The 27,291-nt window shown below is 39.3% G+C and overlaps 1 protein-coding gene and 1 pseudogene across 4 annotated transcripts in view; both read right to left on the bottom strand.

The window, feature by feature from the left end:
* Positions 1-27,291, bottom strand: part of Elapor2 (endosome-lysosome associated apoptosis and autophagy regulator family member 2) — a 173,533-nt gene that overhangs the window by 39,738 nt on the left and 106,504 nt on the right. For all 4 annotated transcript variants that reach the window (XR_013049719.1, XM_042272701.2, XM_042272703.2 and 1 more), the window contains 9 exons: positions 25,429-25,576; positions 21,569-21,655; positions 18,010-18,115; positions 17,068-17,220; positions 16,183-16,271; positions 10,223-10,403; positions 9,460-9,588; positions 2,375-2,465; positions 1,496-1,598 (listed from right to left, as the gene is read on the bottom strand). Coding sequence is in view for 3 of the 4 variants with exons in the window: in XM_042272701.2 (XP_042128635.2) it covers positions 1,496-1,598; positions 2,375-2,465; positions 9,460-9,588; positions 10,223-10,403; positions 16,183-16,271; positions 17,068-17,220; positions 18,010-18,115; positions 21,569-21,655; positions 25,429-25,576 (1,087 nt within the window). In the remaining variant the exon portion in view is untranslated. The remainder of the gene's footprint in view (positions 1-1,495; positions 1,599-2,374; positions 2,466-9,459; positions 9,589-10,222; positions 10,404-16,182; positions 16,272-17,067; positions 17,221-18,009; positions 18,116-21,568; positions 21,656-25,428; positions 25,577-27,291) is intronic.
* Positions 20,268-20,826, bottom strand: LOC102911845 (eukaryotic translation initiation factor 5A-1-like; annotated as a pseudogene).

Here is a 27,291-nt window from a genome sequence, read left to right as displayed (position 1 = left end):
ACTTTTGTTTATGTTACATTTGTTTAACTCTGTGAAGCTGTGTTACTTTGCCTGTCTAAACCTGATGGTATAATAAAGAGATGAACACCCAATAGCAAGGCAGGAAGAAGGATAGGTGGGGATGGCAGGAGATAGAATATATAGAAGGAGAAATCTGAAAGGAGAAGAAAGAGCAAGAGAACAAGGAGAGGTGGGTGTTGGGGCCAGCCACCCAGCTAAACAGCAAGCCATGGAATAAGAGTAAGATTTACAGAAGTAGAAAAAGGTAAAAGTGCAGAGGCAAAAGGCAGATCGGATAATTTAAAGTTAAGGAAAACTGGCAAGAAACAAGCCAAGCTAAGGCCGGGCATTTAAAATTAAGAATAAGCTTCTGTGTGTTATCACTTGGGAGCTGGGTGGCAGGCCCCCTAAAAGAGCAAAAACAACCAACTACATTCCCATTTGTGCCTTCTTCCTTGGGGGAGTCTAACCCTGATTTGTACTTGCTGCAGGTTCATCTGAGTAAAGGATAACCAGTGTCATCCCATGCTCATTAAATAGTCTCTGAATTGTATCTGAGGCCCATGAAATTTCATTTATAAACTATTTTACTTCTGATTTTCTTAGCTAAATTTCAGAAAATAATCATGCAGATTTGAACTATCCCCACCAACATGCCACCATTAACGTGCCTTGAAAGCAAATACAATGACTAATATAATCATATATATTTATTTAAGTTGAAAATGAAGGTAAAGTCTGAGGTTGTAAGCTTTCCTGTAGAACTCTTCATAAATAACTCATTTCCATTAGTTATTTGGGATGGTGGAGATAGATTGGCATGGCTTCAAAATCTGTCTCTTTCTATAATATGGACGTAAGGATCAAAAATATTATTAAGCAACAAATATGCCAACAGGAGATACATCTTGGGTTCACACCATAGATAACAATATGGAAAAATGATTTCCATATATTACAGAAACCTTATTACCAAATAACCAAATTATCATACTTGCCATTTATAAAATCAAGTTCATAACATATAGATAGTGTTTCATTAAACATTGTTGTGATTATAGGAAGTAAAATGTATTACCTTATTATAAATAATGTAACTTTACATTGTAAAAGGTTATTTGATATCATATTATTTGTGATTTAATTTGATAACTCACAACTCCTATGAGAAAACCAATCACATAAAGACTGAAAGAAGCTATCAAAAACTCTTCTCTAAGCCATATCTCTGCAATGATTTATAACATGTAAGCTTGGCATGGTGGCATCCTTGGGAGGATGGGACATCTGGATTACGAGGTTAGATGCCGTACCATGAGGAATAAACACTTGGTGAACCTTATTGTACAATTCTTAGTCATTTCTTTAGGTATTTAAAAAAATATTTTAGAAAGTTCTCAGAAAGGCAAGAAAATGGTTTTTATCCCAACTTATATAAATAAATTCAAACTTGAAAGAGAAAAGTAAATGTTGAAATCTGCCTTCAATCACTTACCACCATGAAGTACAGAACACAGTCTGCTGAGCAGAGGGTCTCAAAGACAAATGTTATTCTTCCTAGCTCAGAACCCGTGGCTCCAGTCATAGAAGTTGGTGGTCTACATGACAGATCGAAATTGCAATATCAATAATATATTCTGAATACAGTTTGAAATAAAATTAAATCATGTGTTCTCACTAAACTGAAAATCCAGCTTGTTTGTTAACTAATCGACTGCTTCTTGAGGAAGCACAGATCCTTCCTTTCTCAGTCTGTATGTCCATACCCTTGCTCAAAGCCATCATGATATGCTTGACTCTCCTGCTTTTAAAGGAAGGAAGAGACTCACACTGGAAAATCTCAATATGTGGGACTAAAGCAAAGACATAAATAAATGTGTAACATACTAACTTACAGATAGAGTTGAGAAAAATAATAGACAATTAAATGACACAATAGCAAATGTGGATTTATCACTTTTACTCATTTTAAAGTGGTTGTCTTAACTTATGGTATGTTGGTTGTCCCTGGGCAAAGGACATGTCTCATGTGACTTCTTGTGTACAGACCTATCACCTCTCAGTGTTGGCACTTGTTAGCACTCCTACAAATGAATGACTTTGACTAAGTCTTCTCTGTTAAGGATCAACGAATTATGTTTATTACAGGTTTGGTTGTAATGCTGTTAAAACATTTCAGCTTTATCTAAGGAACATACATGACTGGCATTTATAAATTATTAGTGACCAGTTCTATAGATTCCTAAATATCATATATCATTCTCTGACACACTTTTGTTTATTTGATAACAAAAACACTCCATATAACCAGTCCTACTCTGCTATTTCTATAGAGGAAGTAAAGATTCCCATAGAAAGGACATGCGCCCCTTACTTAAATCCTGGGATGTGCAAGGTTAAGATGAGGTAGTCATTGTCAGAGCCTCCAGCTCCACTCTGGATGTGATCTCCAGCTACCTCCCAACCTGAAAATGATAAAAGACATTTTATTAGTAAAATTTCATTAATAACAAAAATGTTAAAATAAGGCAAATACATACTAAGCTCAAAGTTAGAAATATTCTAGAAAATCCCATATTTTTAAATATCAATTGTAGACTGGATGCAAAAGTTCACTTCTAGATACCCACAAAGACATTCTGACTGTACTACTTTGTATACAAGTTATTCAATGTGAGGCAAGGTGACAGTTTTCTCAGTGAACTTTCCAAACTGGAACAGGTGGCATTTATCTACTCTAACACACTAAAATGGACACTTTGTGTGGGAATAGACACCTTCCCACTCTGCTGACAGCCAATGGAAAACCAAAACTTAAAATTACTAAAGATTTAGGGTCAGGAGTTCTTTCCAGTTTACTGTATTTTGTTTCACAATTTAACTTTTACTAAATGTCAGTAAGTATGGCATACATGGAATAGTAGCTGGGTCTCCCTCCTGAGGAGTAGGAGATGTGAGGCACACACATGCTAACAAGTGCCAACACGGAGGGTGATAGGTCTGTGCACAAGAAGTCACATGAGCCATGTCCTCTGCACAGGAACAACCAACCAACATACCATAAGCCAAGGCAACTACTTTAAAATGAGTAAAAGTGGGGCTGGAGAGATGGCTCAGAGGTTAAGAGCACTGACTGCTCTTCCAGAGGTTCTGAGTTCAATTCCCAGCAACCACATGGTGGCTCACAACCATCTATGAGATCTGGTACCCTCTTCTGGTGTGCAGACTTACATACAAACAGAACACTATATACATAATAAATAAATCTTAAAAAAAAAAAAAGCCGGGTGGTGGTGGTGCATGCCTTTAATCCCAGCACTCGGGAGGCAGAGCCAGATGGATCTTTGTGAGTTCAAGGCCAGCCTAGTCTACAGAGCGAGATCCAGGAAAGGCACAAAGCTACACAGAGAAACCCTGTCTCGAAAAACCAAAAAAAAAAAAAATGAGTAAAAGTGATAAATTCACATATAGCATGAAGCAAGCTTATTATCTAAGGGCAATACTTAGCATTGATACATCTCCAAATGTTATCTACTACTTCAAGAGATGAAGTACAGGCATTCATACCAGTCAGCTTGGCAGCCTGGCAATTTTCAAATACAATAATTTAAAGTAAATTAGCATGTTGAATACACACTACTAAAACATAATAAAATAATGTGTATTCATCTATTAGAGAAATGTTGATAATTCTGCTGCCTAAAGGTTCTCATGATTGAAAACAAAGAAAGGCAGTTATCAACTTTTAATTCTAAGAGCTGAGTAACCATGAAACCCTGTGGCCCAGTGAGATGAGGGTGTGGGTAATAATAGAAGAAATTTAGGTTTAGACAATAACTCTGTGACAATGGTAAGGAGGACCAAGGCACCCCATGCAGAACAAGCAAATGCCAAGAGGGGAAAGACTGTGGTTATGTTTCTAAGAACATCTCTTCAAACCTATGAATACCATGAAGAAGTACAGAATGTGAGAGAAGGCCAAGGAAGCAGCGGCAGCAAGTGGATTGTGTGCAGGGGTTACTATGCTTCAAGTAGAAACAAATGCCTCGTGTGTTTCAATATTGCCCAGTGCAGAGTCCACCAACTCCCCTCATTTTTGGTCTGTCCTGACCAAGATACATAGGTTTGTTTTTTTGTTTTTTGTTTTTTTTTTTTTTTTTTTTTTACTTACCATTAGCTTTGATTTTTTTATAGTCATATCACCAACATTTCTCCAATACAAATCATTTTACATCTAACTTTATCTAAGTATATCCCCATTGTTGAAAATGTGCTTTCTCCTGCTTTTCATTCATATAGGAAACATTAAAATTAACATCTTTGCATGCAACTTCCTTCTTCATATCACATGGTCTTATTGGTATAGATCCCAAGAAATAGCATTACTGAGTCAGAAGAAAACAAAAATTAAAAATTCTGGAAATTTATTTTCAAATTTTTTCAGCATACTGTTTCAGTATAATGATGACACACATAATATTTTATTCAATTGAGCTACCTTATGTTGGTAAACATTATTCCATTGCTGGAAAGTGAGATTATTTCCATTTGTGTTTTTATACATGATGCCCAATGAATCCATTCACCAACAATCAAATTGTCTCCAACTTTTAATTTCTCACAGGCACAAATCCAACATGCAAAAATTTGCTCTTCATCCCTAATATGCAACTTTGTTAAATTCAGACTTCAGGAATATGAAACCTCTCCAACCACTTATCCAACTCAGTCTGAACATACGCGCTGTAACTCTGCAGCCAGGAGGGTAACACCCTCCTCAGCCAAGCTGCCCCATGACGTTCCACCTGACCCTGTTGTGTGCTGTTCATTACAAGAATAGCACAGAGACTCCAGATCACAAAGTTACACACTGTTTTTTATCTTTGTATTTTTCTTTTTCTTTACAGCTTATGAGTAAATTGGTAGTGAGTGAGTCAAGTATTGGTTTGAGAGTCTTCTATAGAAGTTATTGATATCTGTTCTAGTGAATGAGCACACACATGTACAAGTCCTTCTGTGGATTCACTCAAAACTCTTGTTTTCCCAGTCTTATTTTCCTAATTGTTCTTAAATTTCTGACTTGAAATGTAATCATAAGACACATCTGAGGAATATCAGCTCTTATAGAGAAGTAACTACTATAGTGTTTCCTCTTCTCTCAGGGGATAAATTCCTAAAGGTGGTATTATTGAGCAATAAGGAATATTTTGTATTTAATATACATCAGGTCATGGTCTTTCATGTAGCTGGAGTTTTTCTCTCTGGGTCCCGCCAAGCCCAGGCAGTCCTATTGCCCACTTAAAAAATAAACATACAGGCACTTATATTATTTAAACTGCTCAGGCATTAGCTCAGGCCTACCATTGTCTAGCTCTTACTCTTATACTCAGCCCATTTCTGTTAATCTATATGTTGCCACGTGTTCTGTGGCTTTACCTGTTGCCTTTTTTTTTCTTTTTTTTTTTTTTTTTTTTTGGTTTTTGGTTTTTTGAGACAGGCTGCCTTTATATGATGCTTCCTGGATGGCAGTCTGGCATCTCCTCCTCTCCACCTTCCTGTTCTCTAAACAAGCCACATAAAGATGGATATTACACAGAGAATCTGGATTGTATTGTCTTTGATATTTTTAACTGCAGAGAGATATTTGATTGTAAAGGCAGATGAGTTAAACCAATATATATATATATTTTAAAGGATATATGGACATGTTGACTTGGAAAGGAGGCTCTGCTTTTGTTTCTACAGAAAGCCAGAGGCTATGGACTTGTTCCAGATTAAGATACATCAGGTTTGACCAGCCAAGACCCCCTGAAAGGTCTCTGATGACACCATGGCCCAGATGATCCAACATCCAGAACCATTTCAAGGCCACTGGCTCAGACGATACACCTTCATGGACTACTCTATAATCTTAAAACTTTCTTTGTGTCCCCATAAGATACAATGCTCCCCCGCAGAAGTAGTAAGAGAAGCTACGCCCAAATTCCCAAATATACCAAGCTGGCTTTGGAGATGGAATTGGCTCACTCCTTCTCTAAACCCAAGCATATTTCTAAAAAAAAAAAAAACAGTTGAGAGATTCTTGTGTCCCATATCAGAGGAGCCCTCTGGTATGGGACAGAGAAAAACCAATATTTTTATTTAAAGCAGGTTGATTATAAATGCAATCTCTTTTTAAAGAAGAAAAGGGGATAGTTTAGATATGATAGGATGAAAGGATAGATTAATGAACCTACTTTTAAAAGAACAACTTGTTTAAAATGTTTTACATTGCTATGGATTTTAGTTTATTGATACAAATTTAAAGTTAATTTTGTTATACTGTATGTGTATTTTTATTCTTGTTTAAGGTATTATGTTTATACAATTCATTTAAATTGTAATAGAACAACTAGTGTTCTATGATAGTCAGACTTATAATTATGTTAAGTTTTCTAGGTATACATAGACATAATTCAATTAGGTAGGTAATCTTCAAATACTTCAAAGACTTACAGAATATGGCATTTAAAATGTTTTAAAAATTTAGACTTGCTGGACAGTGAGACATGTCTGCTCCTGGCAGCACTGGATTTGCTTCAGAGAGGAGGATGGGCATCAAAGACACTCTATATGGAGTTTATCTTCTTGGCAAAAAAAGCCATTTGGGCAAGAAACTGTTGTCCTGGACTGCTTGATTGACTGGACATGCAGGACCCATGGGAAGGTGACCACTAAACTTTGCTTGACAAAATGGCCCTTCGGGTTCCTATCTCACAGAGGAAACTGCCAGACATTGTACAGGACACAGAGAAAAGTGACTGAGAGACTCTAGGCCTGTGAGCTAAAGACAGATGCCCCAAATTTACAAAAGAACTTTGGATGACTGTCCAGGCTGCCAGCTGTCTCTGTCTACTGTTACAAGACTCTCAAAAGTTGCTTGTGTACTTCTCCCATTTCTCAGGTAATATTATATCCTTCTGAGGTCTTTGATGTAGTTGAAGACTAGATACAATTTTCCTTAGTTATGATAAAAGATTAAGTTAGATATGAAACCTTAGACTCACAAATATAGGATAGATAAGATATCTTCTTTAATTTTGCCAAATACAAATAGACTAGATATTATAAATAAACTAAACAGTGTTAACTATAATTCTTGCTTGATAATTGTTTTGTTATCTGTAATTTTACTATGTGAAAGTTAAAACCTTCCTTTTTGGAAAAAAAAAAAAAAAGAAAAGGGGAAGTGCTGTGGGATGTTCTGTATGTTAAATGTGTTGCTCTGATTGGTTTATAAATAAAACACTGATTGGCCAGTAGCCAGGCAGGAAGTATAGGCGGGACAAGGAGAGAGGAGAATTCTGGGAAGTGGAAGGCTGAGGCAGAGAGACACTGCCAGCTGTCATCATGACAAGCAACATGTAAAGATACCGGTAAGCCACAAGCCATGTGGTAACTTATAGATTAATAGAAATGGGTTGTTTTAAGATATGAAATAGTTAGCAAGAAGCCTGCCATGGCCATACAGTTTATAAGCAATATAAGTCTCTGTGTGTTTACTTGGTTGGGTCTGAGCAGCTACGGGACTGGCAGGTGAGGGAGATTCGACCTGACTGTGGGCCAGGCAGGACCAGGAAAACTCTAGCTACACTTTTACTCATCTTTACTCATCTATTAGCTCAAAATTATTAAATATTCTATTTTTTCTGTTGATCTCTGTACTCATGTGAACATCTCATCTCCTATGTCCCAATTCGGTTCTGGTGAGCTATTAATTCAAAACATGCAATTTTAAAATTGTGTATATAGACCTAGGTACAATGATCAAATATAATATGGAGAAAGTAAGATGATAAAAATGACAGTGAGGTGATAAAGTTAAAGGATGGGTTTCATTATTAAGTCTTGTTGTTTAGAATACCTGCTGCTAATGTCAGATTTCAAAATAAATACAACCAACAAGTATTGTTGAAAGAACTTGCCACATTTGTAAGTTTTCAGTGAGTGGGATTCAACTGCCTCTTATGAAAACAATCATAGGCTTCATAGGAAACGGGAATTTGAAATCTTTAACTTTTTACCAGGGCACAGAGCTGAACCAGATTAAAGTAACCAATGACTGCTGTGGAATATTCCTCTACACTATGTGAATATATGTCACTGTCATTGGTTTAATAAAGAAGATGACTGGCCAATAGCTGAACAGAATAAGGTTAGGCAGGAGAGCAGACTAGGAGAATGCTGGGAGGAAGAAGGGTAGAGAGAGGAGTCAGCAGCCAAATGCAGAGGGAGCAGGAGATGAATGTGCCATGCTAATAAAAGTACTACCATGTGGTAGAGCATAAATAAGGAAAATGGGATAATTTAAGTTGCAAGCACTAGTTAGTAATAAGACTGAGCTATCAGCCGAGGATGTGTAAATAATATAAGCCTCAGTGCGTTTATTTGGAGCTTGTGGTCCCCATGAAAACTCTGCCTACATACTACTCTTTAAGGGAGTAGAAGATGTAGATGCTGTTACCTTCCTTACTACATCTCTTCTGGTATTTGTGACTTTAAATGTGAGCTTCAATATCCACTTCAAAAGTGACTACATAAAATGCAAGATTTATATAGCAGCCTGTCCACCTTCCAACCCCCATGCACACATCTATCCTCAGGGGATAAACTCTGAGGCCCCACAGTGAACACAGCAAGCCCTACTATTTAATACCTTTTCTATCTTAGCACTTACCACATGCTGCCATTCAATTCCTGCCATTTGAGGTGTGAGAGCAATCACGGCAGGGACGTGATTTTTCCTTTTTCACAGTTTAATGGCTAAAAGCTTTCTCTTACCATAGATTTTTAGCAAGTTCAGCAAACAATGTCTGTTCTTTCTTTACTAAGTTAAGAACTTTTGCATTTTCAGCTGGAAGGGTGAGAGGGAGGGCAGGATTAGGGAGTGAGCCAGTGACGGTGGGCTTGATAAATTCTGTTTGGCATGTTACTTAGGGTTTGAGAGTATTATTAGGAGTCATTTGAACAGATATTATGAACCATGAGCACTGAGTCTAAACACCAAGACACTACTAAGTCACTGATGGACAGGAAGCAGATGAAATCAGACAAAGGGATAATGCACATCACAGCTGGAAAGAAAAAAAAATGGAAGGAGGTCTCATTCGGTACTTAGAACAGTTTGCTATTTAAAACTTGGTTTCTGGAATTTTCTACTTGATATTTACGTACTATTATTAGCTATACAAAGCTGGTACTAAAGAAAGTGAAACCATGGGAAGGAGAGAAGTGCTGTAGTTTTACTACTTTAGGAAGGCCATCTGACTGGTTGCTTGGTTTTTATGTAAGGGTTAGGATGTACACATAGCCAAATAAAACAAACTTCCTCACAAATGCGCCTGATATTTTTAAAAAGCTAAGTCTGAACACAAATGGTGTTTTTGCCACCACAACAGCTAAGGCAGAGTCCAAACTCACCGTTCATTCCATCACACTTGGAATTCCCAACATTGAAGCAGGAAGTCTTCATGTTGGCAGGAAGGACATTCCACCATTTATACTCAAACCCAAGAGCTGGCTCTGTTCCTGCTGGACACGGCTTGCATTCTGCAGAAGATGGGTGAGTAACCATCACATTAGACCACATCTGGACAGGTCTCTCTGTGCTAAGTGCCTCTAAATCATAATTAGCAGAGAAATGTGAGGGAAGGATGTTATACCACCAATTCCCTTGGGAACATCTTCAAACATGATCTGGAAAATGTTTCTAGACAGAGTACCAAGGCATGTGTATGTATTGGTTGTTTTGAAGAGTATTAACACATGTGTATATATTTGGTGGTTTTGAAGAGTACCAATGCATGTGTATATATTTGGTGGTTTTGTTTACATAGTGCTTCATTGTATGTTTACACACACACACACACACACACACACACACACACACGAATGATCATCCTTATTATCGACAGTTAGCTAATAAAATAGGGTCATTTTCAAAGAATAATTAAATATACTATTTTAAAGGAGACTTCTCACATACACAAAATGCCAGTAGGACGATTCTCACTAGATGGTAAATAAATCACGATCTCACAGCCCCATAATCAGTATTTCTCAACTCTTCTTCCTCCCAATGAAATAAAAAATGTGTCTTCTAAAGACCGCTCCAGAAAATCAATTGATCAGAGGTCTATTAATATTATTTTTCTAAAAGCGCAGTTCATGATAGACACTCTACCCTTTGTTCCGTCTGAAAATGTCCCCGGAGGGCAGGGATGGCAAGAAGAAGATCCGTTGTTATAGAATCCTGGGTTGCAGGGGGGACAATCCTTCTTCTCTCCAGAAGGGGGCAGCCTGATAGCATCCATGAGGTCCTCCCTGCAGATTTTCGGCTCTATCCACTTGTACATTATCTGTGTCTGGGGAAAAAAAGAGTTTTTAAAATTAAAACTAAAAGCAAATCATGCAACATCCTTACAACAAAGATGCTAACTGACAAACTAAAAAACACAATCAGTGGGAGAACAGAGGAGGGACTGAGAGAATCCAAAACAGTGACAATGGGAGAGAAAAAGAGGACACTTAGGACACTTTCATTAAGACAGTAACAAGAAAATAAAAATTCGGTAGGAAAATAATCAGTGTGTGTGTGTGTGTGTGTGTGTGTGTGTGTGTGTGTGTGTGTGTGTGTGTGTGTGTGTGTGTGTGTGTCTGCATATGAACATATTAAGATCTAAGGTCAACATCTGATGTTCTTAATCGCTGTCCACCTTTGCTGCGTGCACCCACATGCCATCGCATACATGTGGAAGTCATAACAGAACTTGCAGGAATCGACTCTTTGCGTCCACATTGCGGGTCTGGAGGACTGACCTCGAGTCAGCAAGCTTAGGGGTAAGTGCCTTTACCTGATGAGCCCTCTCTCTAAGTCTAACCCCCACTCAGGTTATTTTTTGAGAGCAAGCCTCTCACTGAACCTGAAGTTGTAGACTGAGCTATGCTGGCTGGCCAGCCATCCCCAGGTGCCCTCCTGTTTCTTCCTCCATCTCTGAGATTACAAGAGTGGACTCCTGCACTTGGCTTTTTTTTTTTTTTTTTTTTTTTAATGTGAGTTCTGGACAACCAAACTTGGGTTCTCATGCTTGTGTGGCAAGCACTTTACCAAGTGAGCCGTCTCCTTAGTCCCTAGTTTTTAACCTAAGTCATAAATACCCTTACAATACAGACAGCATGCTCCTTATCATGAGTCCCTCTTTAAAATGTAAACCACTACTAAATGGTCACCCTGAACACACACATAAGAGTAACAGTTTACCAACCGAGCATGTCATGTCCTGAAATACATATGTCTACACATATACATGTATGCATGTAACAACAAACAATGAAAAGGAAAGAGGCCACAAATTCGAAAGAGAGCAAGGAGGGGTATTTGGGAGGATTTGGAGAGAAGAAAGGGAAGAGAGGAATAATGCAATTAATTTATAATCTCAAAAATAAAAGGCAAGTGTGAACAACTGCTGTCCTTGTATCCATTTACTTCCCTGGTTAGCCAACAGCTTCAATACACTGACTTTGTCTCACTTATTTGTACTTTCGGTTGGGAGCCGCGCCTTCAAGGGCAGAGCCATCATCTCCCCAGCCCTTCTTGCTTATCTGTGACCATCACTGCTCTTTCTTTCCTCCAGCCACAGCCTTTCCTACCACACTTTACACACAGTAATCATCAAAGAAAATGTCACTTTTCAAAAAGAATAGAGCAAACTTCATGTGCACTCACAATAATTCATAAACACCGGTAGTTTCTGAGCCTTTTTCAGTAACAAGAGCTGTAGCTAAACTATTGTCTCCAGAAGTTTCTAATCCTTTTCCATGTGCTTTGAGCTTCAAGACAATTGCACCCTCTGCTCCTGATGCATGTCGTCAGTTAAACACCTTTGTTATCCTCATCCACACAAAACAACACAAAAAGTAGCGGTAACAGCTATACCCAAACAAAACTGCCCACACCTGGTTACTCTCACTTTGAAACCAGAATACCGAATGGGTTAGCTGTTCTAAAGCAAAAGTGGAATATGAACACTGGGGGATAGAAGGAGGTATTCTAGCACAAATAGAACTGTAAATCAACACCATAACTAAATAGAATATTTTAGAAGAGACAATAACTGTTCCTTTCATCCAATAAACTTTTGAAAGTATTGTTTGTACTTTACAACGTCTGTAGTAGGAAGTCTATTGAACTAGAGAACGGAACCACGGGCAGCACTCCACCACAGTTTCTAGTCGGTGAGGACCAAGCACAGTGAGCCTTGACAACACTCAAGTGCTCTCCTCAAACATGCTCGTGGAAGACACATTATCTTGTATGAAGAAGGATGCTAAGAAAAATGCTTTAAGCATAGATGCCTCAAGAGAATGATAAATAGTATTATTTTCTCTTTATAGCTCCCTTTTCCACATTCATTTTATGGATCATGTCATGATATGTTTTAATGTGCTACTTTATCCCTCTGCCTCTGTTACCATCTGTAAAACAGTGGCTGCTCCAGCTAAGTCTTCCTAAGTAGCAAAAAATAAATAAATAAATACTATATCCATTAAAGGCTCTCAACTCCCTTCAAAAAAGGTAGCAGAAAATTCAGAGAATATAAACAAAGAAACATTATAGTAGAGACACTGACTTTAAGTTTCCAGTTTAACAAGTATAAAAAGCAAATTTAAAATCCTAATAAATTCATTGATTTCCTGACTCATTAATAAAAATGTATGACTGCTACATTTAGGGGAAATTTTGGTTACTACACAAGAACAGAGATGTCATGCAACATTGAAGAATCTTCCCAACCTCTTCAGGACAAGCGTTTTATTCTCCCCAAATTTGTGAACAAGGAACACTCCAAATTAGAGGTGTGTGTGTGTGTGTGTGTGTGTGTGTGTGTGTGTGTTATGTGGTGTGTGTGTTATGTGGTGTGTGTTATGTGGTGTGTGTGTTATGTGGTGTGTGTGTTATGTGGTGTGTTTGTGTATGTGTGGTATGTGTGTGTGTATGTATGTGTGTAAGAATGTGGTGTATGTATATGTGTTGTGTGTTTATATGTGGTGTTTGGTGTATGTGTGGTGTGGTGTGTGTAGTATGATGTATGTGTGGTGTGGTATGTGTGTATGTAGTGTGGTGTGTGTGTGGTGTGTGTGTGTGTGTGTGTGTGTGTGTGTGTGGTGTTTGGTTTATATGTGGTGTGCTGTGTATGGTGTTTGCTGTATATGTGGTGTGGTGATGTGTATGTGTGGTGTGATGTGTGTAGTATGGTATACGTGTGGTGTGTCTGTGTATGTGTGTATAGTGTGTTGTATGTGTGGTATGTGGTGTGGGGTGTGTGTGTGTGTGTGTGTGTGTGTGTGTTATGTGGTGTGTGTGTTATGTGGTGTGTGTTATGTGGTGTGTGTGTTATGTGGTGTGTGTGTTATGTGGTGTGTTTGTGTATGTGTGGTATGTGTGTGTGTATGTATGTGTGTAAGAATGTGGTGTATGTATATGTGTTGTGTGTTTATATGTGGTGTTTGGTGTATGTGTGGTGTGGTGTGTGTAGTATGATGTATGTGTGGTGTGGTATGTGTGTATGTAGTGTGGTGTGTGTGTGGTGTGTGTGTGTGTGGTGTTTGGTTTATATGTGGTGTGCTGTGTATGGTGTTTGCTGTATATGTGGTGTGGTGATGTGTATGTGTGGTGTGATGTGTGTAGTATGGTATACGTGTGGTGTGTCTGTGTATGTGTGTATAGTGTGTTGTATGTGTGGTATGTGGTGTGGGGTGTGTGTGTGTGTGTGTGTGTGTGTGCAGGCCAAACAACAACCTTGGGCATCATTCTACTGGCTCTATCTACCTTTTTTTTTTTTTTTGGAGACAAGATCTCTCACTGACCTGGATCTCAACAATTAGGCTAGGCTGCTGGATGGCCATCCAGTGCTGGGGATCTGTCTCTGTGTCCCATTGTAAACACAGGCCACCAGGCCAGGCTTCTCACATGGGTGTTGGGGACTGAACTCACGCACTCCACTAACTAAGCTCTCTCCCCAGCCCCAGATTAGATCCATTAAACAACTTACCCAAGAGATGCACACAGCACCATTAAAGAAGGATTAGTCTGATGAGAATGAAAACAATAAAATATGCAAGTAGATTTGGGAAGCCAAATAACTAGTTGCTTCCAAAGTAGCCAAAGAAGATTTTTAAAAAATAAAAAATGTGTTTTAGTCCTTAAACATTTTAACATGGAGAAATCAAGTCACAAGTCCTCCATGATTCAAGTTTCATTACAAACCTTCCTGCCACACAAGACAAACTGCTTCTCTTTCTACAGCGACATATGCTCCCAAGTGCAGCTGATGGGAAAAGATACTAATTAATATTAATGATCCTTAGAACCAGATGGCTCATAGCACAGGTGAGACACCAACAATCAGCTCATTCTTTGGAAAGTGAGATGCAAACATGAGATGTTTTTATGAAACCCAAACCTCTCAGCAGAGAAGTTTTAATATAAAGAGTTACGATGTCCTTATGGATCTGCGTAAAGCTTTAAAAGTGGATCTTGGGGAGTCCAAGGTCAGCCTGGTCTACACAGAGTTCAGGCCAGTCAAAGCTACATAGGGAGACTTTGTCAAAAAAGAAGGAAAAGGAGGAGGAGGAGGAGAAGGAGGAGGAGGAGGAAACAAACAATACTCTGAATTTATAAAACATGGGTACTTTAATTTCTTCTATATGAAGAACATGTTCAAAGATTCCCTGACATATGAAAAACACAGTTCACATATATGTATATATATGTCATGCTTGCAAGTGTGTGTATGTGTGTATGTTATAAACAATATTTAAATATGCATGGCCTTAATTCTATTAGGCCAGGTCAACCTGATACTGTCAAACTGGTCACTGGCATTATATTCATCAATATAATAGAGCACTCAGTAATGTAATAAATACAATTGTAATATATTTTCATGTTGTTCAGATAAAGTGAATCATTACTACATCTCATTCATTTATGCAGTAGTACTGAATTCATTATCATTACATAGAATAAACTAAATTTTACTTTTATTAGTAAGTAAGGCAAGTTTAGCTAAGGAAAGGTATTATACCCAATACTTCTCATTCTCTTTTAGTGGCCTCCTTGTGCATTTTCTAAACAGAGCTAGCCTCACACGGCATTATTGCAGGGCTATGGTCAACCTTGCTCTGCAACCCCCTCATCAGCTAATGCTGTTAGTTTGCATTAGCATTGATATTAAAAATAATAGTTATATTTCTCATTAAAACTTTCCACTAATCACTTCAAATTAGTTATGTATTTACTCTAAATCACTCAATGCAATATTCTTTCAAAGTATTTAAAGGCATAAAGGAAATTTCATATTCACATAAACATGAAAAGTACCAATTAACATCCACAGATGCAAAATTAGGAAAGGAAAATATTTGTTGATATCTCAAAAAAACCAAATGCCCTGTTTCAGGATGCAAGCATATCTGAAGGACACTTCACAGAGGCCATGTCACCCTCAGGTTCTCACTGACACGGGTACAGTGAGATTTTTTAATTCAGTACAGCTGATTTTTTAATTCAAAGAATGACAGGTCAACTGCAAAGTTCATCTGTGCATTTTCCTCCAGCTAAATGTTGTTAATATGGTAATCATTCTGTGGTCTGTAAATGCAATTACAAGTAGTCTGGCATAATTGAATTAGCGTATGGCTGCATAGTTCCTCTGATAAGCATTCTGAGTTCCTTGCAGAGCAATAGAAGCTACAGAGCACACATTTCAAGCAATGCTCTTCTTGATCTTCTGACCTCTGAAAGAATATAGTCTTTTTAAAAAGATGGTAATAATGTGTGGAGCACTCACCACATGCCAGGCCCTGGGCTGGAAATCTTTTTTGAATATCTTATGTCTTCCCATAGAAACTTTATGAAGTAGGTAGCAGTATCAATGTTCTTTTAAAGACTAACAAAGTGGAAGCTTAAGAGCAATCTTGTCTGCAGAACTAGCTGGGAGGTCAAAGCAAAGGGAAGTTGCAACACCTAAACTCTTAGATTTCTTCTGTACTATGTGCACACACGGGTAACAGACAACCAGAGTGTACTTATACCGGGAAAAGAGTTTGATAAACATGGGATGAGTTAAACATGGCTGATACCTTTCCTTCTTCATCACATGGGGTATGGATCTGGAAATAGTCTTTGGTAGTGCAGGGTGGGCGATCCACACACTCACTGGCTCCTTCCTCTGCAACACACACAGAGAAATCACTTCAGAAATGGACCAATTCCTTTGTGACCTTAAGAAAAAAGTAACATCAAAACACAAAAGGAAGCTAACATGTAAAAAAAAAAAATCACTGTACAGAGTAGCTTAGGAAGAACTATCCAAGCCTTAAGCAAATAAATATTTGGGGTTTTTTTGTTGTTATTGTTTGCTTGTTTGTTTTAGTTTGGTTTGGTTTGGTTTTTCTCTGTGTAGTTTTGGTGCCTGTCCTGGATCTCGCTCTGTAGACCAGGCTGGCCTCGAACTCACAGAGATCCGTCTGTCTCTGCCTCCTAGTGCTGGGTATTAAAGGCATGTGCCACTATCACCTAGCTATATTTTTGTGTTTTTATTTTCCCCAGAGGGAGGATAAATATTTCTATGATACATCTGCATCATGGCAGCTGTTTTCAGACGATATTAGATTTTTCCTGTATTATCACTGAACACTGGAAATCTGGAACAAATTAAAAACTTCTAAGTACATCTCTACAGTCTCTATGGTAACAAATACATGAAAGTAAACAGTTGGCTAGACTGATGCAAACACATCTGGACCGATTATCTCTGGAGTGTGGAATAAAGGAAAATCATAGACAAAGGGAGAGTCATTCAGAGAAGGGCACTAGTGTGTCATGTTGTCCCTATCCAACATGAATTCATTTCATCTCATCGGCCTGTGGTCTGCCATTGCTACCCCACTTATTCTGCCATGTGAAGTACACTTGACCAACATTAGCATGGGAAGAGAAGAATAAAAATTGTCACTTAGCCTTACCTGAAAATTGGGAGTCCTCCTTACACCTTATGCATTCTTTTGCACCCTTCTCAGAATAGGTGTTTCTGGGGCACATTTGGCAGTTGAATGAGCCTGGTTTGTCGCTGAAAGTGCCTGGCTTACATGGGAAGCACTCTGAGGTGTACGCCACCCCTGTGTGGGAAGGAAACACAGGGCTTGGGAGAGAGCACCAAGTCCAGTGAACACATCAGCATCTATTTGCTGCTTCTGCACAGAAGACAGAGATGCTAACAGTAATATGAGCCTAGATTCTTTATTTACCTAGAACAAAGATCAGTGTACAAGCAAGCAGGAAAGACCCTAGAAATGGCTGTGTATTGGTTTGCACTCCCAGCTTTGTCCAGCAGGTGTCCCAGTGACTAATGAGGTAACGTCCCTATGTGCCTACTCACAGGATGCAGCAAAACATCCCAACCTTTACTAAAGGGGAGTTGCTGCAGTAACTCAATGCACTTCACTTGAGCATGAACCATGGCAGCGTTTATTGGTGCCTCAGCTGGGCTAGAAATGACCCATCTGCTCAGAAAATCACAAGAGGCTTAGAAAACAGCCAGACTCTTATTATTTTTATGAATATAACAATGATGAGATTATCTGGCATAATTTACATATCTCTAATGAGTAATGGGCTCTTGTATACAAATACACTTTCATTTTATTTAAAAAAAAAAACCTGAAGATTATCATTGTGTTTACTGCTTTACACTGATTAAATAATCCAGTTTGAGGGTAGGAGGAAAAAGGAAAAACTGATTAATCAATTTGGTGGATATAAAACTAAGGTTTTTAGACTTGTATGAGGTCTGACATTAATTTGTGTCTGTACTATAAACCCCTGAAGTCAGTTAAACCAACACTCTAGTAAACATTTTAACACTAAAATTGGACTGGTGACTACCGAGGCTCATAGCTATGAGATACCTTCGATGGTGATATTTTTCACTAGCACAGGCTTGACCGCCTTCGAGCCCATAAGGATGCCTGTCGTCCTCCAGTACAGAATATTGGTGCCTGATTTCAGCATCACCTACAGAAAGAAGCACAAGACACTCGGGTCAGACAAGCTATTTCTAACCACAGGCAAAAACTGCTCCCTTATACCCTCTTTTAATCCTTTATATAATCACCATTAAAATAGAATTAACAAACTTAAATACTCTTAATTCCAGCCTACGATATAATGAAGTTGTTTTAAAATTAAAAATCAAACATTTTTGCAGTCTGACAATCCACAAATATACTAAGGGAGAAACTAAGTCTAAAAAGATAAACTTGTTTTTAAACTTCAATGTTGTGGCTTATACACAGAAGGGCTCTATCATACAGGGCAAAGGAATCTGAGCCCAAGCATCTACTTTGACAGTAATGTTATTCTTGAGGTCAATCTCTGGGCTGTAAAAAGAAGAAAGTCAGCATAGTGCTTATTTCTGCTCTGGCCTGGATATGGCACGAGTGCTCCCTAGAGATCCATATGTAGGAAGCCTGGTCCCCAAGTGTGGCAGTAGTCAACTTCTGTGAGGAGACTATGGGATGTAGTTAGGTCACTGAGAACATTGCCTGCTGAAGAGGCTAGTGCTGGTCTCATGCACTTAGTTCCCTCGGGACTGACTGCAGAAGAGGAGCAAGCCTGGGTCTCGGCACAGTCTCCATCTGTCTGACTTCTGGCTTCACCATTGAGTACCCTTGATCACATTCCTGCCATCTGATGCCATCTTCCCCAGAGCTGGGAAGATGTAGGTACTGTGACCTTAAACCTCCAAAATGGAATTGAATAAGCCTTTTAAATTTAGAAAGTATCCAACCTTGGGTATTTTATTCAGTGACAGAAAATGGGTTACATAGCTTCGTAGCTTCTAAAAACTCTTCAGTGAGCTACAGTGTGACAGGAAAAAGAGAAAATGTGCTACAGGTGGCTTGATCTAACTCTAACTCGAGAAATTTAATGACACCCACATTTGCTTCCTTTGCCACTGAGACATTGTCTTCATATAAATCAGACTAATTTTCTAATCAATTTCTTGCTGATCCAGAGTTAGGAGGTCTTTGCTTTCTCATTTGATGCCTTTATTCCTCTGTGCACCCTGGCTGGTGAAATTCAAGCTATACAACATTAAAATCTGCCCTACCCCAACATCCTGGAAGAGATGTGGAGAACTAGTGCATTCAGCACATTCCCCTTGCATTAAGTCTTCAGTGATGAAGTCAGCACACTGGCTGCCAAAGCCCCATCAACTCGGTCTTGAGGAGAATTGACCTTGAGTGGTACTGATATTACTTTCAAGCAGAGAGGTGAAACATCTGCCTCCAAGTCTACAGTATGTGGACTCAAGGATGAGGCATTTCTGTAACCACCAACACTAGGATGACAGTGATGGAAACTGAACTCAGGCTTCACACTGGAGGCTCCATCTAGGTGATTACTGCCATCATCTCATTTGATACGGGACAACTGCTCTCACTTCTTTTCTTCTTCTTCTTCTTCTTCTTCTTCTTCTTCTTCTTCTTCTTCTTCTTCTTCTTCTTCTTCTTCTTCTTCTTCTTCATATTAAACTTGTAGTTTTATTCAGGTTTGATTTTTAACAAATGTGTCAGGGAGAGAGCCGCAGGAAAGGGTGAAGCCCATGGGGGCAAGGCCCTCCCAGATGCCTGAGGAGGGATCGTGTCTGCTTTCCCCCCCTGCTCTTCTCACCACCGCTAAAGGGGCTTGGGGAAGAGACAGAGGCAGGGTAGGGGGCTGGATCCCAGTCTGTACAAGTGGTGCTTGGGAGTGACGGACCACGGAGAACAGGCGACCAGACAAGGAGAGTGGGATAAAGGGCACAAGACCATTTGCCAGAATCCACAGCTTTCTGATTCCAAATTGAATTAAAAAGAAAAAAGGAGAGGTGGGGGACCCAAACCACAAGCAATACCCAATTCCTTTTCCCCCATCGGGGCTGTGAGGGAAGAGGCAGGTAGTAGCTTCGCCAAGGCCATGGCTCCCTCATTCCTGGCCAAGGGAGCTAGGTGAAGGGCAGGGTCTCCCCGACAGTTTGAAGGGGTGAGGAAAATCAAAATAAAACGTCAAATAAACTGTAGAGGAGTCCAGCCAAGGGCCCAGCCAGAGCGGAACCCAGCTGGGGGAGGGGCCTCTGTAGGCTCAGGGATCGCTGCTGCCACCACCGCCACCTTGAGGCCAGTTACTTTGCCATGGCCTTGACTGCAACAGCTGCCTCCTCCTCTGTCATGGCAGACAGCACCGTGACCAGGACCTCTTCTCCACAGTCATGCTCCTGCTCAGTCTCCTTGCCAAGGTCTCCCTCAGGCAGACGAAGGTCCTCTCCTACCTCCCCACAGTCCTGGAGCAGGGATAGGTACCCATCCTAGATGCCAATCAGCTGGAAATCATTCCTTTTAATGTTGGGGGGCATCCATATAATGAGTTGACAGACATATATCTTTGTATTTCTTCCCAGTAAAAATGTCAAAACCAACAGGTGGACTTTGGCATGGCCATGCTTGCCAGTCTTCGAAGTAGACATCTTCTTGATGATCTTACATGGCCAGCCTTTGAGCACCACAAAACCATTCTTACATAATGCTGAGCACTGCATTGGGAAGGTGGCTGAGACCCCTGCATCTCCTGTCTCGAAGTCCAAAGCATCTGCCATTTTAAGAGGCTTCAATTCCAACTCACCAGCTCCTCAGCCTGAAAAAGCCTGCAAAGCAACTGTTCTCATTTCTAACGTGAAAGGAAGAACAGCCACCAAGTCGTCTATGGAAATACAGAGCCAGGTTTTAAAGCCATGCCTTACTCCAAAAGAACAGTGTCACAATAATAAAAGATGTACTAACACATGTCATCTGAGCATCTCAGATTCAATCATTTAGAGAGAGGTGTTGGGCAGAAGTGAACTTGACACTATGTGACCAGAGCGGGTAGAATTTTGACTAACAGATAGCAAATACATAGAAAGTGGGTTGGCATTCCAAAAGTGAGTGGATTTTGTGACAATCAGGTCTATGCAATAATAGAGACTGCAAAGGGCCCCAAAAGCAAACCTGAAAAGTGACTTCCTAAAAACACCACCGAGACCATGGAATGAAGGCAATTCATGAGCTTTCCAATGACCAGAGACTGGTCTATCTCAGGTGGCAGGCACATTTGTAAACTTGCATAATAGAACTTAGTAACATTTTGTGTCAGTTTAAAATAGCTTTCTAAGTTGTTGAGTCCCACTTAATTTAAGAGAAGAAAGTTGGGATAAGAGAGGACTGGCAAAACATTCTAAGGAAAGGGGAAAACAGAAAAATAATTTAAAAATTTAAATGTGAGCCTATGAAACATAAAGGCAATTTCTTTGCTAAATGGAACTTATCTAAAGTAGCAGACCATGTCATCCTTTTTATTTTCTTAGAATTAATGCTTAGAAATAGTTGGGAAATGGAAGGAGAAGAATGGAATTGGTGTCAACAAATAAACACAGGAAAAGAGACTTACAGAATGGGAGCCCCATTCTCCATTGTCTGTGAGTTTCACCCACTTGTCTGTGGTGGCATCCATCTCCTGGCACTGGTCATTCTGAATCTGTGAGTCAAACACAGGGGCTCAGTAATGCTTTTGGAATAATAGCTGTCATTCATTTCTGTTCTCAGCACATGCTGCAAGAACACCCTTTAACCCATTTTAAACAATGAACGAAGGAATCTCCAACAAGTAAACATGCCAAGAGGGAGTGGTTCTGACTAAACCATCTCATTGTTGCAGCCAAGTGCCAGGCCATTAAGGAAAGTGAGAATACTTATCACTGGAAAGTCATTTCAAAGCCTCTGCCCAGATTACCCAAGTGTTTTAACAATTCACATTCACCATGCAAGTCTGAGTTTAAAAGCCAAGTCGATTCTATTCAATTTAAAATTTTTCTCTTTTTGAGAATTTCATACATGAGTATACTGTATTTAAATCATTTCCAACCCTCCTTCTTCCCCTTAAGCCCCTCCCTTACATCCCCACCCACTCCGGGGTTCCTGACTTCTTCTGTATTTATTATACATATACCTACACTTATGGAGTCAATAACACCGCATATGAACACATGTTAGGATGAATACTTGAAACTGGTTAATCTCTTAGGAGGTTACACCGTGGAGGAAACTGATTCTCCATCACTCAGCAACCACTGATTGCACCAAGGTTTCCATCTAGGGGTGGGGGCTTGTGGACTCGCCCCTTCCCTCATTGGCATGTTGACTGGTGTGGTCATTATTCAGGTCTCTTTTAGGCAACCATACTGCTAAGATTTCATTGGTGCAGCTTCTCTGTCAGGTCTTGATGTCACTATCTCACAGCAGGTGTCCTGAAATTTGGGCTCTCAAGACTTTCCTGTCCCCTCTTCTGCAATATTCCCTGAGCCTGAGGAGGGGGTTGCATTGTGGATATATTGACTGGAGATGGGTACCCCAAGTCCATCTTCTCTGCATTTTCACCAATTGTGGATCCTGGTTATCTCTGCCATCTGATGCAAAAAGAAACTTCTTTGGTAAGGAGTGAGAGCTACTTTGATCTGCAAATTTCACTGACAGCAGTAAAAATTTAAACTAGCAAATAGTGTGCCTTGGTTGTCAGTTTCTCAGAACGTGAGCTAAATATGTAGCTAAATGGTTATGGACAAAATCTAATTCCTAACCTTTGTAATGGAGCAAATATTAATCATTTACCATGACAATTAAAATGATTAGAGATAATATTTTTCACATTAAACATCTTGAACTCTCTGGGTAATTCTTCAAAAGTGCTTAGAGGTTAGGATATTACTTTTCAGGTCTACAAAAAGTACAGAGATACCTAAAATCCAGGCCATCATTCTAGTACAGCAATGGTCTACAGCAGGTAGAGGCAGATTTCATCACATGTACGCATCATCCATCAAAACTATCTTTCTCTTCTTTAAATTATTCTTGCTGCCTTTCTTATTTTCCTATTTATCACAGAGCTTAAAGTGTTCTCACTAAGAGAAGTTTCTAAAGACTTAACTAGAAAACAGTTCCATTTGCAATATCGTTATCAAGAGAATAGCCAATTAATATTTCCTTTAAATGAATTTTTGTCCTTTGACCATCTGACCATCATGATCACTGTGACACCAGCGTTAAGCCATTTCATAGATGCTACAGGCTCTGAATATACCTCTAATTAACAACTAATAGGCAGGGTAAAGGCTTTTTTTACACGGGAAAGCAGACACCATGTGATTGTGACATTCCCCGATACTCTGAAGAAATGAGTTCCATTACTCATTTTGAAACTAGTTTAGGTGTAATTATGGACCGATAACTTCTTTACGTTTCAGCTTCATCATTTTTTTATTAAGAAATTTTTTTATTCATTTTACATACCAATCACAGATCCCCCTCTTCCCTCCTCTTATCCCTCTAGCCTCCCCCCTCAGCCCACCCCCCATTCCCTCCTACCACTGGGAGTCAGCAGCCTCATCATTTTTAAAAGAAATGCTGATTGAAAGTCTCACTTGGTGCTCAAATACTTCAAATTAAACAGTTTACATGTATTTTTCTCCACACCGCCTACATCTTTATCTTCAAACATTTCCTTTTCATCACTGACTAATGATGACTGAGGAGTGTTGACTTTCTGAGTCAATAAATCACAATCTATAAGCGTGAAACATCAATGAAGGGATCAGCATGAGCTTCCCACCCCTTTCAGACTCTAAACCAGATGAACACAGGCATCTCTGTGGGAAAGGAACAAAATGCTATGCCCTAAAAGCACCTTTGTTGGCTGCCCTCAAGAGACTTGTTGGGAAATATAAAGAATCTGCCTAGTCACAGCAATTAGACCCTTGTCTCACTTCCCAATTTTATTTTCTGCAATACTATTGAGATGTCCCAAGAAATACTCACTCACTCTCACAAGCTTTTTTGCAAACAGGATTTACTTTAAAAAGTAAATGTGTTGAAATGTTGCTTACCATCCTAAAACATCAAAGTATGCCCATACTAGAAGTTCCTCAAAGTGCCCTATCAAACAATCCACTTCACAGAAGGGAGCAGTGATAGCCGGAAAGTCAGACTAACTGCCCAAGGACACACAGCCACTAATTATAGAGTTAAGGCCACAGTCAGAACCTCTTCACTTCAAAAGCAAGGCTTATACCTTCATGGGAAATAGTTCTTACCATCAAACTTTTGATATAGAAACTATAATTACTGATTTAGAAACACTCATCACCAAGATCAATAAAAATTTGTTTTAGAATTTTTAGTATATTCTTCTCTTAAAATCTGGATCATAGGAGCATTTTCCCATTGCTTGCAAAGCAAACACTGTGTTTAGTGTAAGTCCATCTGAAAACATTTTCTCAAGAATTTGAGTCACTGTCATAATAAATATTACTAGATCAGCTACAGCTTATATTAGTTAAACAGCCTCAGTAGTTATTCCGTTAGCATATGATTATAGCTTAGATTCTGTCATTCTACTTAAGCTCATGACAGACACATCAACTATTTCATCCAGTGAGTCCTTTCAACAGTACAAAATTCACAGAATCAGAACATACAGCCATTTCTACTTTTTAAATAATTGTGAATGAACAAATAATTTAGTCAGTAAGAAAATATTTACTGATTTGCAAAGAAATACTTTAAGTAAAAAACAGAAAGTTTTAATATAATTTAACATAATAGAAACTGTTATGACGACTCGATGGGTAATGTACTTGCCACATAACCAGGATGAGAACCTTAGTTCAGATCCCAGCACATGTAAAAGACGGCTATTGTGGCACACATCTCTAAGGCCAGCACTGGTGGAGCAGAGAAAGGCAGATCCGCAGAGCTGGCTGGCCAGCTAGGAGAGCTGAATCTGTGAGCTCAGGTTCACTGAGATACACCGTTTCAAAAAATTAAAGTGGAGAGTGAGAGAGGAAAACATCAACTTCTGTTCTCCACACATGCACACACGTTCCTCCACATACACACATGTTATGAACATGAAATACCTTTCTACATACACAATGCATAGAAAATAGTAGTTTTTGTAGCTTAAAAAAAAGGAACCTTGGAAAAATTATTTGTGACATACATCTAAGCCAAATGGCCACCTCATGAACATAACCAGAAACAAGCCCACCTTATTCCACAAGATAGATCTGAAAAGTAAAGAAACTGTTAATTTGAACACAAAGTACCATAGGGGGGAAAACTTTCTTTTAACACTGAAAGATCCAGTTAACACCTTCCAAAAAGTAAGGAGGCGTAAAGTGGAATGGAATAGGAGGTTTAGAGACAGTCATATGAATGTTCCTTAAAAATCAAATTCTATAATATGAAAAGCCTTACAAAGAACTCAAAGAAGATGTTGTTGTCCACGTACTGGTACTCAAAGAAGACATAGCCTGACTTCTTAAGGTGCACGGCATAGATCAGAGACACAGTGCAGTCATCACGGTTGGACTCTATATAGTTCCCGCGAGGAAGCCAAGAAGAGCTGTGAAGACAGAACCAAAAGTTTTATGTGAGAGCTCAGAAACCTCTTCTAGCCACAATCCTTTGACTGAGAATCACAAGTAGATTCCATGAGCAGAACAAGCAGATAACACCAGCTCTGCTGAAACTCCAAGGCTGAACTCCACTATGGAGAAGTTTATCTTTTTAATTAATTTTTTTACTTTATTTAAAATAATTACATTTCTCCCCTTTCCTTCCTCCCTCCAACCCTTCCTGTGTCTTCCCATTCCAGATCCTCCCATGTACACCTCCTTAATCTTTCTCAAATTGCCCTCAGAATAATAATACCAATAGACATGGAAGGTGTTCCTGTACAAAAACTACAGTCAACTAACTATTGCTGAGAGAGGGAGACGAACTCCCTAATTGGTTACCCAATACTGAGAAATCAGCCCTGAAATCATACACATACAAGCAACAGTAAATGGATCCACCAGGTTGTATTATATAGTCATGTGTGTGCATATATACACATAATATTAACAATAACTATAGAAAAGGGTCTATATTTATAGCATATGACATCTTAAATCTTTGTAAGGCTATATGATCAATTTACCATACAAATGCTTTTTGTTTACAAAAAATCACTAATATTAATATTCATAACCTCAAGTAGAATTACTCTTTCAAATAACATCTGAGTTTGACTTATAGACACATACACAAACACATATATACAGAGCAGGTCTATAGAAAGAAATAGTGCTACTAAATGCTAAATATTTAAATTAATGTATAAAGCTGTACTATTTTTGACCTCTTAAATTGTTGAAGAAGTCATGAGATAGAAGATAAAACCTTCACCACTGAGTCAATGCTAGATACACTAAAGCATCCCACGAATGTCCTGTAAGCAATGGATCTTTCAAACAGAACATTGGTGTGTGTCAGGGTTTACAGCATGCTTCACAATATCTGACAGAGGCACCAAGAAAAGGATGTAAATGTGCATTTACCAAGGTAGACCATGGTAGTGCATGGGGCACATTCTTGAGCGGTATTTTGTCCTGACTCCTATTTGTTACTGATCAGTTCTGCTCCATTTGCCGTTTGCTGTGAGTTGAACAACTGTGCTCTCCCATCCCAACCCCATGGTGGACGAAAACCATGAGCAAAACAAATCTCTCTACTTTTGGTTGTTTCTAAAGATCTTTTCAAGAAAGTAATTAGTACGGCCTTTGCGCAGTGTTCAGTCAACATTTCTCACTCAACATTCCTCTCTTCACACATGCCAGCCAGTGCCTTCATTTTCTACTACAGTCTGAAGCTGCATGAAGGCCTCACCAGATGTCAACACTATGCTCTTGGGTCTGCAGAACTGAACTAAATAAATCTCATTAAAAATTCCTCAGTATCAGGTGCACTAAAAACAGAAATGCATAGACTAAGACAGACAGACAGATACACACACACACACACACACACACACACACACACACACAGGGAGGGAGGGAGGGAGGGAGGGAGGGAGGGAAGGAGGGAGGTGGGGAGAGGGAGAGAGAGAGGGAGAGAGAGAGAGGGAGAGGGAGAGGGAGAGGGAGAGGGAGAGAGAGAGAGAGAGAAGAAAGAGAGAGAGAACAATCTCATTCTCCAAAGAGGAAAATAAATCATTGCCACTGAGCTGAGAAAGAACAGAAGACTGAAGGAAAGAAAGTGAAGGAGGAAGGAAGGGGGCGGGAAGAAGCCAAGAAC

The sequence above is a fragment of the Peromyscus maniculatus genome, chromosome 3, assembly GCF_049852395.1.
Source record: "Peromyscus maniculatus bairdii isolate BWxNUB_F1_BW_parent chromosome 3, HU_Pman_BW_mat_3.1, whole genome shotgun sequence".
Lineage (NCBI taxonomy): Eukaryota > Metazoa > Chordata > Mammalia > Rodentia > Cricetidae > Peromyscus > Peromyscus maniculatus.
Note: the sequence above shows the minus strand (reverse complement) of the source record. Positions and strands in the feature narration are given on the sequence as shown.